The sequence below is a fragment of the Ctenopharyngodon idella genome, chromosome 1 (assembly GCF_019924925.1).
Source record: "Ctenopharyngodon idella isolate HZGC_01 chromosome 1, HZGC01, whole genome shotgun sequence".
NCBI classification, from domain to species: domain Eukaryota; kingdom Metazoa; phylum Chordata; class Actinopteri; order Cypriniformes; family Xenocyprididae; genus Ctenopharyngodon; species Ctenopharyngodon idella.
Window position 1 is genome coordinate 12,598,407 of NC_067220.1, and position 16,590 is coordinate 12,614,996.

Consider the following 16,590-nt stretch of genomic DNA (forward strand, 5'->3'; position numbering starts at 1 on the left):
CAAAATATATATTTGCAACTCACACACTTCTACACTACCATTCAAAAGTTTTGGGTCAGTACGATTTTTAATGATTTGGATAAAAGCCTCTGTAGAAGAAAAAAAAAATCAGTTATTTAATTTGTATGCTTTTTATTCATATGACTAATATGCCTATGGAACATTGTGTTATGTTTGCATTACTTAGAGGGACAGTAACATGGAAAAGTAAAATGTAGTTTGAGGCATGGGGCCTAAAGAAAAAGATGTATGTGGATCAAGTGTTATATGCTGGTACTGCACTGAGGGATAATTGGCAGTCTGCTTTTAGATTTGCAGGCACCTCCTCATTACCTAGAAGGTCACCATGTACCTAAATCTGAGGGTCCAAGTGTCAGAAGCGTGATATATAGAGATGTGTTTCTAACTATCTGCGCATGTGTAGAAAATTACAGTTGGGAGAGGCTTCAACCTTGAAGTCTAGAAAGAGATATAAAGGTGGGAGAAACCCTCCCTTCCTCCGTCACACACACTCTGCAGCAACTCAGACTGTCTGAACTTCTTGCAAGAATTAAAAAACTTTTGAGAAAGACAATTGGACATGTTTGTCTCTAATGGAATGATATTATACAAAAAAAATACAATAAAAACGGTAATATTAGGAATTATTATTACAATTTAAAATAACTGTTTTATTTTTCAATATATCTTAAAATGTAATTTATTGCTGTAATGGGTTAGGGTTGGGTGAAAACAGTTGTGCTGCTTAATATTTTTGTGGAAACTGATACTTTTTTCAGGATTCTTTTATGAATAGAAAGTTCAAAAGGACAGTATTTATTTTAAATAGAACTATTTTTCTAGCACTATAAATATCTTTACGCTCACTTTTCATCAATTTAATGTGTCCTTGCCAGTGTTGGGGAAAGTTACTTTTAAAAGTAATGTGTTACAGTATTTCGTTACTCCCTAAAAAGTAACTAATTGCATTACTTAGTTACTTTTGTGTTACTTTTTCTTACCTGGGCTGGGCTTGCTTGTTTGATTGTTTTTTTAATAACTTGCTTGTTTTATTGTTTTTTTTTACATTTTTGCCAACTGTAAAGGCCCTTTCACACCAAAAGTGAAACAAATAAGCCTCAGTTGGAAGGAAGGAAGCAAATTCACATCTGTACAGTAGAGGGCGCATTTCAAACATGCTGCCATTCTGGATTGCAGGAGAAGAAAGTTCAACACTCTTACTTCAGCAATTAAAAAAACCCATCTAAAATCATGTTTGCTTATTGGTATGGTTAAAGTGGATCATCGAAGGTCAGCAGCAAAGACATTGGTTAATTAAGTGAGATTTATTGGCATATAGATTACAGAACATTTTAAGAAAAAAAGGAGGCAGGAATAAAGAACGGAAATAAATTAAAAAAATGCCCCAAAAACAACAACAAAGAAACTTTAACATGTACGTTCATAAACATGATTGCACTGCTTCATTCTCACCCTCAAATATAAGTGCATATTTGTGCAATATACAAGGCCTACCATTAGATAAACAAGAACAAGAATTGTCATGATAATCAATATTAAATCAAAACTAAATCCCATAAGAAGGAAGTAAAAATGTGGGGGATTCACAGATTTTATAAATGGTTCATTTTAGAAATGAAACTAGTATTAACATACATCTCAGTTAGGCTCATTATTTTTTCAATATCATTTGTAATTCCAATATAAAATGTATATAAAAATTGTAAAACATCACATTCCAACCCTAACTTAACACTTGACCTCCTCTGGAAAAAACAAGAGATGAACTGCCTTGCTGTTACAATTAAATAGAAAAACACGACACTGATTTACATGAGTTTTAAAGGACAGCTGCAATGTAAATTTAAGCCTAAAAATAACGTCCACAGTAGCCTTTTCAAGTTTAAAATGGCCTGAGGGTCAGAAACACAGTATTATGCATATCTATAGAATGCCTTGCCCAATACAGGGGTTTATCTTAAATACGTAAGGTCATCAGTATGTCAGATTCTCATTACAAAAACACACACATCTGTAGCGATTCATACTAGCATACAGCAAGCACGATTTTACATATTGGCTCAAGCAAGCACAATTTTAAGCGCGTGTAAAATGTTCTTCGTCTCAGGAAAAAATATCAAGGCTTTAAGGGAAGAAGAAAGGAGGTATTTTCTTGTACATTCCTGACAGTGGTATAAATAATTGCGTACTGTACCTGTTCTCCTGTGTAGGTACGCAAACACAAGCTCTGAGACACAGACAACAGTCCTTTGTAGTAATGACAATGCCCAACATGACCTGGAACGTCATAAGTAGGACCAGACAAAATCTGCAAGGTCTTTTTCCCCTAATTTTCTATGCTGGTTTTGAAAGAAAATCTCTGGAATTCTGTGAATTGGATTTAACTAAAGTAAAATGTGTTATTTAATGGAATATTTCACCCTAAAATGAAACTTCTGTCTTCATTTAGACTGTTTCTATAGAGAAAAAAAAAGTATTTCCGCTTAGAAAAAAATGAGTTCTGTGAGTGCGGATTCCATGTGGGGCTACTCATAAATCAAATGAAAAATAGAAATCAGTAGTGTTTTTTCTCAGAAAAGATTTAGATAGACAATATGACAATTTTGTTCAAAAAGAACAAAATTGCAGTTTAAGTAGCTCACTCAATCCAATAAACTGATTCTTCGATATATATACTAAACCTCACAAAAGTGCTTAATGGAGAATTCAGGGACATTCAAGTTGCCTTTCGATTATATCATTAATTTACTTGTCATATCATTAAATTATTGACATTGCTGTTGTTCTCTGTGAAATCACTCAAGTAAAAGCATTATGTTTATATTCAAATATTAAAATTATGGTATTATTTACTCACCCTCATGTCATAACATGTGCACAGTATTTTTTTCCATGGAACACAAAAGGAGATGTTCATATGCCAAAAAAGCACCATAAAAGTAGTCTATATGACTTTTGCACTATATTCCAAGCCTTCTGGAGTCATACAATAACTTTGTGTGAGAAACAACCAAAATAGTCATTCTTCACTTGACTGATGTGGTCACTATGACTCTCAAAAATCTCCTGTTGTGTTCCATTGATTTTGGTTTATGGGTTTAGAATGACAGTAAAAAATGACATTTTTTGGTAAACTATCCCTTACGTAGTTATAAACGAACACTACACCTGCAGTTAAGTGATTTTGGTGACTTCAGAAGAGAATCTTTCATGTAAAGCTCGACATATTTCATAAAGCTAACGGCTAACATTTGTAAAACTGTAAAAATGCACATGAAAATCCGTCAGGTTTTGTGCCAATATCAATACTAGTGTATTTAGGTGTCGGTGTAAAGCTCTACTTTCTCATTTTTATATCTCCTGTAGCTACAGATTTTGTTCGTCCAGCCCCAGGGGGGAACGTGTTTTTCACGTGGTGGTAAGAGGAAGACCACGCTTGTGGCCACCATGACATGCCATATGGAATGAGTGTAGTAGTAGTTGCTGTCGGTCTGTGCGAAGACATACACACACACTCCAATCAATGCAGACACAATGCCTGGGAGCAGGAACAACACCCAACGACGCCATAATGGAGGGTAACACTGACGACGTTTCACACCTCGATAAATCTGTCGGGTAACACAATGAACAGGATATTTCAAAATTGCTGTGACAAGTGAACTGAATGTTTTATGCTGGGTTCAGACTACATAAAATCAGCCCGATTTTGGCACAAGCCATTTGACGAAGGGTGTCGTGATGATCCATAAATGACAATGGGCGTCTGGAGGCAAGAATTGATTGTTTTATCTCGTATAGTGTGTCATACTGGACAAATGACGCCACAATGTCAAAAAAAAAATTTTCGGCCCTCCACAATGGGTTCCATCACATCTTTGGCATTGACCAATAGGAGCACAGAAGCTCTTCTGTACACAGCTTTCAAAAATGGCGAAACGAAAGGAAGATGATAGTACTGGTGCTGCTAGGTGGAAAGGTTCATGGAGCTATGGCAACAATATTCCTGCCTTTCGAGGTTAAAACCGATGAATACTGGCGAACGATAGCGGAGATGCTTCAGCAACCCGGTGAATTCTGGAATTAGCATTAAGCTAACACGCCGCTTCGGCAGCCATTGTTTTTTTACGCTCTTGTTTCCGGAAGTCAGTTGCTAGGTCCGCCTTCTCTTCGACATGACAAGAATTTAGGCGTCAAAATTGCATAATCTGACTAGGGTTGTCAAAAGTACCGGTACTTTGGTACCGAGTCTGTACTGAAATTTTAAAAATGTGACAATACCAGCATTTCCCCCTAGCATTTTGAGCGCTGTTGAGCAGATTCTGACTTCAGTGTTCATGCGCTAAACAGATATGTCTGTGATTGGCTACAATGATCAACGCTTCAAAAACACGTTGTAAATAGACATCTTTGACGGTTTACACCGAGCGCTTACACAGATACACACAGGAGCGTTTGAAAGCAAGCGTTAGACGGTGTTAGCCAATCACAGACGTATCTGTTGAATCCGTGAACACAATGGCCAATCAGAGGTGTTTAAGTTAGTCAGAATCCACTCAACAGCGCTACGGGGAAATGCTGGTATCGTGACATTTTTAAAAATTCAGTACCGACTTGGTACCGAAATAATGGTACTTTGGACAACCCTAAATCTGACACAGTGACTATTGTAACAGACAAAAATATTGTGTAGTCTGAACCTGGCATTTGTAAAATCATTCATTTGAGACATACTGTCAAGATCATTTTTTTAGAGTTGAATCTGGATTTAAATTCCCCTGAGTAAAACAAAAACTGTGTAAAAGAAAAACTTTAATAAATTCAAAGCGCAGAAAATGTTTAATTAAATTGGTAAACACAAATGGGTGTAGATCAGTTATTTATTTAATTTTACAAAACTAACTTTTAGATCAGCTTTTAAATAAATTTTAAATGAATTTAATTATATCAAACAACAGAAACCATGTATCTGGTTAATTTTTTAATATATTTGAACTATCATTTAAAAGACTTTTTAATGTTTTTTAAGTCTTTTCTGCTCACCAAGGCTGCATTTATTTGATCAAAAATACAGTAAAACAGTAATATTGTGAAATATTATTACAATTTAAAATAAGTGTTTTCTATTTTAATATAATTTATTCCTGTGATGGCAAAGCTTTATTTTTAGCATCATTACTCCAGTCTTCAGTATCACATGATCCTTCAGAAATAATTCTAATATGATGATTTGTTTCTCAAGAAACATTATCACAGTTGAATACAGTTGTGCTGCTTAATATTTTCATGGAAACCATGATACTATTTCATGATTTTTTGATGAATAGAAAGTTTAAAAGAACAGCATTTATTTGAAATAGAAATCTTAAGTAATATTATAAACATCTTTACTGTCAGTTTTGATCAATGTAATTTATACCTGCTCAATAAAGGTATTAATTTCTTAAAAAAAATTTTTTTACTGACTCTAAAATTTTGAAGGGTAGTATATTTACATATTAAAAAAATTACTATTACTAGTCTGATTCAGTATCAACAAAATACATAATGTTTTGGAGTAATGGAAAAGTCAAGCTCACCCAGGAAGTGACCATAATGACCAAAGCAACGAGGACAGGGCCTAGAAGGTTCCAGAGGCCTCTGCGGTCCAACTGCATCGCCATGGAAATGACAAGAGTGCCCGCCATAAACAATAACTGCAATGTAAGATCAATCAAAGCTATTAAAACTGACATGCAACACATACCTGCAGTTTTACTAAGTAAATAATTACTAATTAAAATGTTGTGAATATGTATGTTAAAGTGGTCATATCATGACAAATCAACATTTCCTTGTTTTTTAAAATAAATCTTTTTCATTGTATATGTAAACCAAAAACAAGACAATATACTGAAACTAATCTCAGAAACTGATTGAAATCTGACATCAGAAGCATGAGAACATTAACAATGGATGGCCTACATTCTATCCAAATTCATTTTAACAAAGGCTTAATAGTCTGAGGGCGTTTACTGACATTCTAAAGATAAAGAGAAAGTGAAGATTGTCATGAAAAACTAACTTACAATTTTTTACGCAAGAAACCTTGACTAACGGGGAAAAAAATGACCCCTTGAAAAGTGTATTACATTTATTGATCAGTTGATCAATGACTATCTTCTCATTTATACATATAATAACATGATTATGAAGTATATTTGTGGTTTGTATTGTTTCAGAGTAACCATGTACATGGTATCCACTAACACAATATTTCCTTTAAAGAACAGGTAGGTCTAGTTAAACATGCTATGCTATTTAAAGCCCATTCCAATAGTTTCATCGTAGTTTACAAGGTGATACAGGCTCTATTTGACAATTTCATGATTTAAACTAGTGAATATACATGGGAGTACATGTGTACCATTTAATTGTTATAAATGGCAGCATGCAACAGTTACTGCTGCTGTCTGCTGAAAGGCTGCTATTAGAGGTATTTTTAAAGAATAATGGCTATTATCTATTTAAATAAAGGCATACATAAAATTGTTCTTACATATTTTATTGGCTCCTGAAGCCGTGCCATGCACACAATGGTCACCCATACTGACACGACAGAACCCAAGAAATCACAGAACTGGAGGGTGTCGTAGTCCATGATACACATCACAGTCACACCGGGCTGGTCACACGCATGATAAAACTGAAAGCACACAATCATTAAGACTACATGTCTATTATGGAACTATAGAACATCAGACAGACAGACAGACAGGCAGACAGACAGACAGATAGACAGATAGATAGACAGATAGATATAACGATCAGCAGAATTGCAACATAAAAACACACCGAGGAGAAAAACATGGTAAAGAAGTAGATGGCGGCCTCTATGTGGTATCCTCTGTGAAGTGCTACGACGATGGGCGGGATGAAGAAAAGGTTACTAAGGGTGAGGAGCAGAGCTGCTGCCATCTGTCGAGAGTACGACTGCGCAGTCACTCCATCCGTACAGCCCCATCCCTGCCAACCTGTCAACAGCAAACAACACAAAAAAGAACCAATGCCACGACTCAATACCATTAATGTTTATGGGCGGCTGTTGGTGTGTTTGTTTACCTGCTTTGCACACACATGCGCCGTAGAGGTAGCTGTGTGTGCGCAGTAGTCTGCACTCCCCATACGGCCCACAGTCGTCAATGCACGCACTAATACTAACAGACACACTCACTATGGCTGATGTGTTCCTGCAGTCAACACTGGAAAGTCAACACAGGACAATGCTCAGAACGTGATTTGATCCCACTTTATATTATGTACTTATGTCAATGTACTTGCAATGTACTTATTGTGTTCAAGTTGTATTGCAAAACACTTTTGCTGTTATTGAGGTGGGATATGGTTAGGGTTAGGGACAGGTTTGGTTAGGTTTAAAGGTGGGCGAAGGTGTAAGCAAAAATTGGACAATTCATCAGTGCACATTATTCAAAAGAAAGAAAAATGTGTGTCTATGTAATTGTCCATCAAACTGACCACTATTAATGATCTTAATACAGATGAATCTAATTATTAAATGAAGTCCAGCCTATTTTTTCTTGTTTAACATCCTGTTTCTCTTGGAAATATGGAAATAAACTAGATTGCAAATTATGTTTCTTCTTAACTTTAAACTTTAATCTCATTACCATCATGCTAAGACACCAAAATTCAACAGGAATGTCTATAGTCAAACAGTAGATTTCTATAGGATGGCTCCATCTTCCTCTGTATGTGAGTGTCACAATGTAATCACACATCTTACCTGTCATTGCACATGGTCTGGAGGCTGAGGTACCACACTGCTGCATCTGGGAATGGGATCCTCAACAGTACATGTGATTCATTGCTGCTCACGCTCAGAGAATAACCCTGTGCAAACCCTACATGCATTCAAACACACACATATTCAAATGTGACATGCAGGAGAATGTTAAGCATGTATGCACAAATGTTAATGTGTGACTAACCTGTAGCACAAGTCTGGCTGTGGTTGACATGAAGTACAGGAGCAAAAGGTGTGAGACATGCTTTGACATGAGCAAATCCACCGGCCACAGAACTCTATGCCACAAACACAAGTGTTATGTTACAAAAGTTAAATCTATATCACAATACAATATAAATAAAAAATACACACTGATACAAGTTTAATATTCTAAATATCCAGCAGTATAATGTTACTAGGATAATTAGATTATGATGCATTATTAATATCATAATGGTTATGGTGAATATGTGGTGCTCAATTGAAATAAGCCATGAGAGTCTGCACCTTACAGTGATTTTACCACAGTTAAAGGAAACATTAGGCATGATGCAAAAGGGATGGCTCATCCACGCTCATCCAATCAGATCTGTTTTATATTAATGTTTTTGCATTTTTTGTACATGAATTCTTCTATATATACACTTTACTTTGTATTAGCATGACTCATATATATTATAATAAATAAAAATAAAAATATCAAAAAATAAATATAAAAATTAATGTGTGAGTATATATTTATATATATATATATATATGAAAAATGATCATGGGTTTCCTCTAAAATATGAAGCAGCACAACTGTTTTCAACATTGATAAGAAATAATTTCTAAAGGATCATGTGATACTGAAGACTGGAGTAATAATGCTGAAAATTCAGCTTTGCCATCAAAAGAATGAATTATATTTTAAAATATATTGAAATAGAAAACAGTTATTTCACATCGTAATAATATTCCACAATATTACTGTTTTTACTGTATTTTTGTATACTGTATACTGATTAAATGAATCCTGCTTTAGTTAGCACAAGAGACTTCTTTCAAAAACATTAAGAAATCTTATTATATTATATTATATTATATGCTTACAGTGTTCAAGTGGAGCTGTACAACAAACGTGCCGCCACTATCACCAGGAGAGTGCTCAAGTGCGAGCACAGTTGGAAGGTCAGAGTTCACGCTGAGATTGTTGTTGGAAACGATGAAGCGTAGTGATAGCACATCCTGTTCTTCTCTGAACACTGAAGGGTTTCTCATGCACATTGGCTCAGAGCTGTTAGTACGGAGGCCCGGCGGGTCTCTCGTGGAAACGGAAGCGTTACTGAGGGCACCTGAGCTGTTGCTTTGGGGAGCAATGATGGTACGTATGAAGGCTGAGGTGTTGAAATCTGAAGAGACGCTCAAAGGTTTACATCCCACTGTGTGTATATACAGAGAGGATGGAAGGAGATTTAATAGTCAAGCAAAAACTAGCAAAGAAGTGTTCTAGAAAAATAAAATTGATAGGTGAATGAAAACAGACCTGTGACATTGGCAGAGATGTTGAAAGGTATTGTGGTGTTTGGTTGACTAGACTGGACCATAACCAGCAACCAGGTGTTCCACGGGGGAATGAGGACCGATGCGGAGCAGCTCTCTAACCCTGAACAGTTCTGTTTCACTTCCGAGCCCTGACTCAAAGTGCTGGAGCCTATAGTGATTGACAGCCCACAATCATTTCCCATCATTACAGAACAGTTCATGATGAAAACATCCAACCTGGAGGAGAACTCTGGAACAAAGACCCTGCACAGACAAGATACATAAAAATACTTTTACAAAAAGAACTACATGCATTTGATAATAACAAGAATTTTTTCAGGATGTGATTTGAATTGTATAATTTAAAATAATAATCAAATAATATTTCACAATATTACTGCTTACTGCAGGGTTCGTACAGATACTGTAAAATGAAATTCCTGGACTTTCAAGGACTTTTCAAGCACTACTTTGGGGGGTTTTAAGGATTACAATCAGAGATCTCACTTATCAGACTTATCAAACTTATCTTTACTATCTTTCAAATTCAGTTTTGTGGCCGTGTGTTGAGTTATTTTGACGGGACAGCAAATTTAAACTGTTACACAAGCTGTAAACTCACTACTTTACATTGTAGCAAAGTGTCATTTCTTCAGTATATGAACAATATCACACTCATAGCCATGAGAGATGGCTCCTATATCTATACGGGCTGCAGCGTTTATTTTGTGTGGAAATTAAATAATTGAAAAAAATGGCTGTTTTCAAGGGTTTTCCAGGACTTAAATTTCAAAAAATCAAATTCAAGCACTTTAAGCACCTTGTACGAACCCTGTTACTGTATTTTTGATCAAATAAATGCAGCATTGGTGAGCATAAGAGACATCTTTCAAAAACATTAACTCTGAATACAACCTACGTAACACACACATGAACACAGAACATACTTAAACAGAGCTGGAGCTGTCGTGAGTGTTTGATAGAGAGGAATGTTGTATTGCAGGATTGGCAGGTCAGCAGCTCTTCTCACAAACATCTGTGCCTGGAATAAGTATGAGCAAGATGGCAGACCCTAAAACAGAAAGAAACAAACAATCACTCCATTTACGAGCAATAAGGCTTATTGCTTTTTTAAACGGTTACTGCATATACCTGGCAATGTTTCAGAATATAAACACACAACAATAAATAATTCATAATTTATTAAATAATAAATCTTCTGCCAAGCAACGTAGTTCGGAAATGTTTATGAGAATGGTTGACAAGCAAACAGGAATAACATTAAAAAAAAACACACCTGCTGCTCTATCTTGCCATCATCTTTAGGCAGGTGAGCAGCAAGGAACCAGTCACCAGGTTTGGGGTGGGTCACATTGAACAGTGTCACGTTGACGCTCTGTCCACTGGGAACGGTCAGCGTCACGTTGTGAGCAAGAGAGACTGACGTGGAGTTCGGAAAGGCAGTTTGTATGGGGTTGATGACCGGGGGCGCTCCGGCTCTAAAGTGCCTGTTCATGTGCAGAAGTCAATGTTAAGCAAAGAGATTAAAAAACTACTGACATTGGCAGAGATGTTGAAAGAGAGATTAATTACACTACTACTCCTTTTATCTTCTTTTACAAGCAACAATTATAGTGGACAGTACTTCTTCAAGGGAGAGTCCCTCTGGGGCAACTTGGGGTTAAAGACCCCATGAAATAGTTTGAAAGTATTTTCTTTCATTGGTTGATGCATTTTAGCTGCTAAAAGTTTATTTTCTCATCTTTTATGAGTACATTAGTATATAAGAGCACATTTGTATGTGCTCTTTTCAGTTTTGGAGCTGAAGGTCTCCTGGTATTGATACAGTACACAATAATCTTGGTTCCTCAGTAGAATCTATCTTCTCTCTACAGTCCCCAAGAAAGAGATCATTCTCAGAGGCAGAAAAGCAGCATCAGTGCACAATATCACTATTGTCAGTAAAATATTTATAAACCGTTAGAAACATTAAAACCCACACCAGATATGTAACATCCTGTTTTCAAATGTGATTTCAACGGTTACCACAGTAACGTTATTTTTTTTTGCCAAAATACCATAGCAACTTGCTTCCCACAGGTTTGAAATATACTTGCGGTGGTAGCCGAGTGAAAAATCCTCCTATTACCCACAGCACAAAAATGGTCTACTACATATGACAAACAAATAATGTGTGATTTTTAACAGTATTTTTATTTATTGAAATTAATTTTAATTACATAGCATACTATTACTTTTAATTGCATACTAATATTTTGCATTATTATGCATTGTAAATTATGCAAAATGACAGCATTTAAATGGTTCTCCTTTTCCTATGTTCTCCTTGCTGTCATATAGTGTTTCTCTCAGTGAATGGGACACAGATTTTACTAGTAAAATTTATATAATGAATAATATATGTGTGTCAAATAATGTTCTTAGTCTTTTCTTCCTGTGGGGGAGACTACAATAATTTACTATGAATTAAATGGAAATCAAATTAAATACAATTTATTGTGTAACCAAAATACCAATAATGTTCACCAAAGTTCACCAAAAAATGCAAATTCTGTCATTAATTACTCACCCTCGTGTTGTTCCAAACCCGTACAACTTTCGTTCATCTTTGAAACACAAATGAAGATCTTTTTAATGAAATCTGAGCTTTCTGTCTCTCCATTGACAGCTACGCAACTACCACTTTCAAGCCCCAGAAAGGCAGTAAAGACATCATTAAAGTAAACTAAATAAAGGTTTATGAAGCAATGCGAGTGCAAAAAAAAACAAAACAATGTACCACTTTATTTACAAAATATTAATCTCCACCGCGTGTTCACGAGAGCACCACGTTTTTGTTGTATGTTTTTTTTGTTCAAACAAAGCACTCGCGTCGCTTCATAAAATTGAGGTTAAAGTCACATGGACTACTTTAAAGATCTCTTTACTACCTTTCTTGAAAGTGTAAGTTGCATAGGTTGTCAATGGAGGGACAGAAAGCTATCAGATTTCATTAAAAAGATCTTAATTTTTGCTCCAAAAAGTCTTACAGGTTTGGAATGACATGAGGGCGAGTAATTAAAGACAGAATTTTCATTTTTGTGTGAACTAACACTTTAACATCAACTTTGGTTTTTGGAGGGAAATATTGTTTCCCTAGTGAAAGCATTTTCAAACCTATGGATTAATAAAACACTATATATTTACTGTCATAACTTCACCATACATACACAGTGATGTTTTGGTTGCCACAGTTCAGTCCGGATCCCCGTGAGACCGTGAGCAGCCACCGCACGAGCACCGCATCTTCCGGTACTCTGAAGTGATGGAGCCGAACATTCCCGAACCAGCTGTATTTGGACAACCTCTGAGGCGTTTTAGAGTAGAACTCGTTCAAGTAAGTGAGATCTAGGAGCAGAGCAAGATGTCATGATGGCGTCGGAAGTAAACAATCACAATTTGTGTGATAGGCGAGATGGCATTATTCGCTCATAACTTCGATATTATTGACTTATTTAGGTATAACCATAAATTGCTATAAAATAGTTCTGCGTCCGATTATCTAAAACATTAAATATATTTACGAAAATTCATGCCTGTGTTTGTGACATTGGGGGAGGACAAAAAATGCTTACATTTAGTACATAGTGCAACTTCAGTTTAATTTAAATGCCTGAAAAGCGTTAATGGTCAAATCGAAGTCATCAATGGACAAAAAAAACAGCTGTTAAATACTGCAAATATTTCACAAGCGCTCCAAAGACTTACCGTCAGCAAAACAGCCAGCGATAGCATACATTAAAAGGCACAGTGCTAAATACTTTTCCATTTTTCAGTTTAGATTCTCCTCAGTCAGCCCATTGTCGTGTTCTTCAAATGTCTAAAGAGAGAACTGTTTTAACACGTTACTTCCTGGTTCAAGACAGAAATACTGGACGACGTCGGCCTCATACGTATTTTGGTCATAAATATTACTTAGGTTACTTAGGCTCTGGTTCTTCCTATCGGGTGGCAGTTCCTGTTAATTAATATTCATAAGCACATCCCTTCGTAATATTCATAAGATAAGATAAGCCTACGCTGCAGAATGAATAGAGACAGAGCGACGCGCGTCATACTCTGAAAACCACGCCCACCGGGGGAAAACAATCCAACCGTCTCCATTGACTTTATGTAGCGTGAGGCTGCCTCTTTGTCATTTATGGCTTAAAACAAAAAACAGAACAATGTCTAGAAGCTGCTATGTGACAAGGTGTACAGCAAACAAGCCAAAAAAGCCAGAACTAAGTTTTTATAAGCTGTCGACCCCAAAAAACGAATGTTTAAGGACACACAAGTGGATACAGGCAGTGAGACAGAGCGCAACGGGTCATATTACTGTAAGAGATGCATTGGAGGGAAACGTATTCGGCGACAGGTGAAATAATTCTTTGACATGGTTAAAAATAATTAATGTTTTTTTTCCCTTTGTTTGTTTAGCATAACCTGTCGCCGATTACGTTCCCCTCCAATGTATTTCTTATAGTAATATGGCCCGTTGCGCTCTGTCTCACTGCCTGTATCCACTTTTGTGTCCTAAAACATTCGTTTTTTGGGGGTCGACAGCTTATAAAAACTTAGTTCTGGGTTTTTTAGCTTGTTTGCTGTACACCATGTCACATGGCAGCTTTTAGACGTTGTTCTGCTTTTTGTAATAAGTCAGAAATGACAAAGAGGCAGCCTCACGCAATACAAAGTCAATGGAGACGGTTGGATTGTTTTCCCCCGCGGTGGGCGTGGTTTTCAGATTATACTAAATGCGCTCTGTCTCTATTCTAGAGACGCAAGAAAGGTTACGTCATCAGGACTTGTACTTAATATTCATGAGCCAATCTTTTGCCGTAGTGGGATTCGTCAATTCACAAAAGCTATTGGATGAAACGAAAGCATTAACCCAAATTTATTTTTTTCTGAAAAATGTACATTAAATTTAAAATCATATTTTATTTTTATTTGGAATAGGCTACAACAGCAAATTAAACAAATAAAAATATTTATAAATATTTATAAATAAGCCAAGATATTCAAGATATCATTTCAGTCAATACTGCATCAACTTTATGTCTGTTTTATATTTTATTTATTTTGTGTTATTTATTTATTTATTTATTTATTTATTTTTGGAGCTTTTGTTTTCTGTTCTCTCTGTGCGTGCCTGGACTATCATCCAGATTTGAGTCATGAGAAACAGCAACAGTGCCATCTGCTGGTCAAGGCCTGATACTGTTATGAAGAAAGGCAAAAAAAAAAAAAAAAAAAAATGCCAGTTGAAAAGTAACATCCCTTTTTATGAATCAATAAAACATTACCTCAGACATCCTTCTTCATAAACTCACAATTTTTTTTAAATGCATTTAATGCATATTACCTGCCAATCCTTACAGGAGATATTCTTATGAAAATATTCCCAATTATTACTCCCATTATTACACATCTTTTTTCATTACATGTTGCCCCAAGAACACATTAATATGCAAAATAGATACAGTGTATTGATGCATTGCATGGGAATGGCATTTATGGCCATGTTTACACACATATTGCATAAAGTAAAATGGTATATCAAATCATTCTGTTATATCTTTTATAACATAGAATTATCTTTATACAAAGTTTTAAATAAAAAAAAGCTTGAACCCTAAAAATTGCTTGGTGAATAACAATAAAAAATAAAAAAATAAACTGTTTTTGCCTATTCATGTCTTTTCATGTATTTTAATTTTCTTAATGAATGGGTCTTGGTGTCTTCTACAGAGGACATAGCATAACATAGAAATAAAATATATTTTTTCAAAAATGTCTTTATTTTATTTGTTTCTTATGCTCCAAACTATGTAATGACCTAAAAAATAACTAACTAAACTAAATTCACCAAAAAAAAAAAAAAAAAAAAAAATTCTGGTTCCCAGGAGGATAATTTGAACAACATATGACCTCAATTACACAAATATTTTTGAATACATAGCATCATACATTCTGCCAAACATTCTTTATATTAAGATTATGATTAACAATTTTTATGATATAAATATAAAAACACAAGTGACAAAGAACATATGAAATATTTAATGTTATAATTAATATGTTTTTCTTTTACATTCAGTGTTCTAAAGAAACACAGTGTTCATTACTTTATTATTATCATTATTTAAATCTTTCATAATATTAGGAGTATTCATAGACTAAGAGTATTCCTAATCCTTCACTATTGTGCTACACAAACAAGTAATCTTGGTATAATAATGCCAAATAAATAAATAAATAAAAATTTGCATTGGTACACCATAATGTAACACCTTATTTTTCTAGAATAACAGCAGGACACTTCTAAATCTTGTAATCACGTGTAATGTCCACCTGTGTCTGACGGATGGTTAAGCCATTACATGTTGTCTCTCCGACCTGAAGCTGCAGTAAAGTGTTCTTGTTCTCGGACATATGTTAGTCCAGATGCCATGCTCTCTGCTGCTGGTCATTAGCCCTTCTATTGCCCTGCGTCCGGCTCATATTCACTCATGCTGAGCACACACTCTCTCTTGCTCTTTCTATAATGTTACACACACACACACACACACACACACACACACACACACACACACCTAATGCCCATGCTTTAACTATTATGTTTCTCCTCCCACCTCAGACTCTTCACCTGGCACTGAACAAAGCATTTTGTTCAAAACTGCATTTATTTTGCACAGTTTGACATTTTACTCTTTTTAACTGTTATGAATGTACTTAATTACACTAAAAGTTAGACAAACTTGACTGAACTATTTCTTATTACCTTAAAAAGATTTAATTCTTGAAATATAGTTCAAATAGGTTATCCTGCAAGTATAATTTGAAATTTATTTTATTGTATTCTGTTTTAATTTTACTTTTAATTTTAGTGCAAATTATAAAGTTTTGTCCACCACATAATTCTCATATTTGTTCTATTTCATATAGTTTTATTGGCTTTTATTGATACAATACAGTTGTCACAAGTCAAGAGTGTTTATTTATTTATTTATTTTTTTTTTTTTTTATTGTTTCTGTATGAACTCAGAATGATACAGAAAAGATATAGGCTAAACTCTAAAAAATGCTGGGTTGATTCAACCCATGTTTGGGTCAAATATGGACAAATACATTTTTAATGGTTTTTAAATAATTATTTATTAAAAGGGTTTGAACTAAATGTTTAAAACAAAACAACAACAACAAAACACTCTTGA

General features: G+C 35.1%; 1 protein-coding gene across 1 annotated transcript; it reads right to left on the reverse strand.

Moving 5' to 3' along the window:
- Nucleotides 1–1,306: 1,306 nt before the first annotated feature.
- Nucleotides 1,307–13,457, reverse strand: pgap6 (post-glycosylphosphatidylinositol attachment to proteins 6). The gene is made up of 13 exons (XM_051894249.1): nt 13,100–13,457; nt 12,562–12,739; nt 10,629–10,839; nt 10,279–10,403; nt 9,333–9,595; nt 8,900–9,228; nt 8,010–8,103; nt 7,805–7,922; nt 7,123–7,262; nt 6,856–7,034; nt 6,560–6,706; nt 5,601–5,717; nt 1,307–3,632 (listed from the first exon to the last, which is right to left on the reverse strand). Exons 1-13 carry the CDS (start codon nt 13,158–13,160, stop codon nt 3,339–3,341), a joined length of 2,256 nt encoding a protein of 751 aa, XP_051750209.1. The 5' UTR covers nt 13,161–13,457; the 3' UTR covers nt 1,307–3,338.
- Between the last annotated feature and the right edge of the window lie 3,133 nt (nt 13,458–16,590).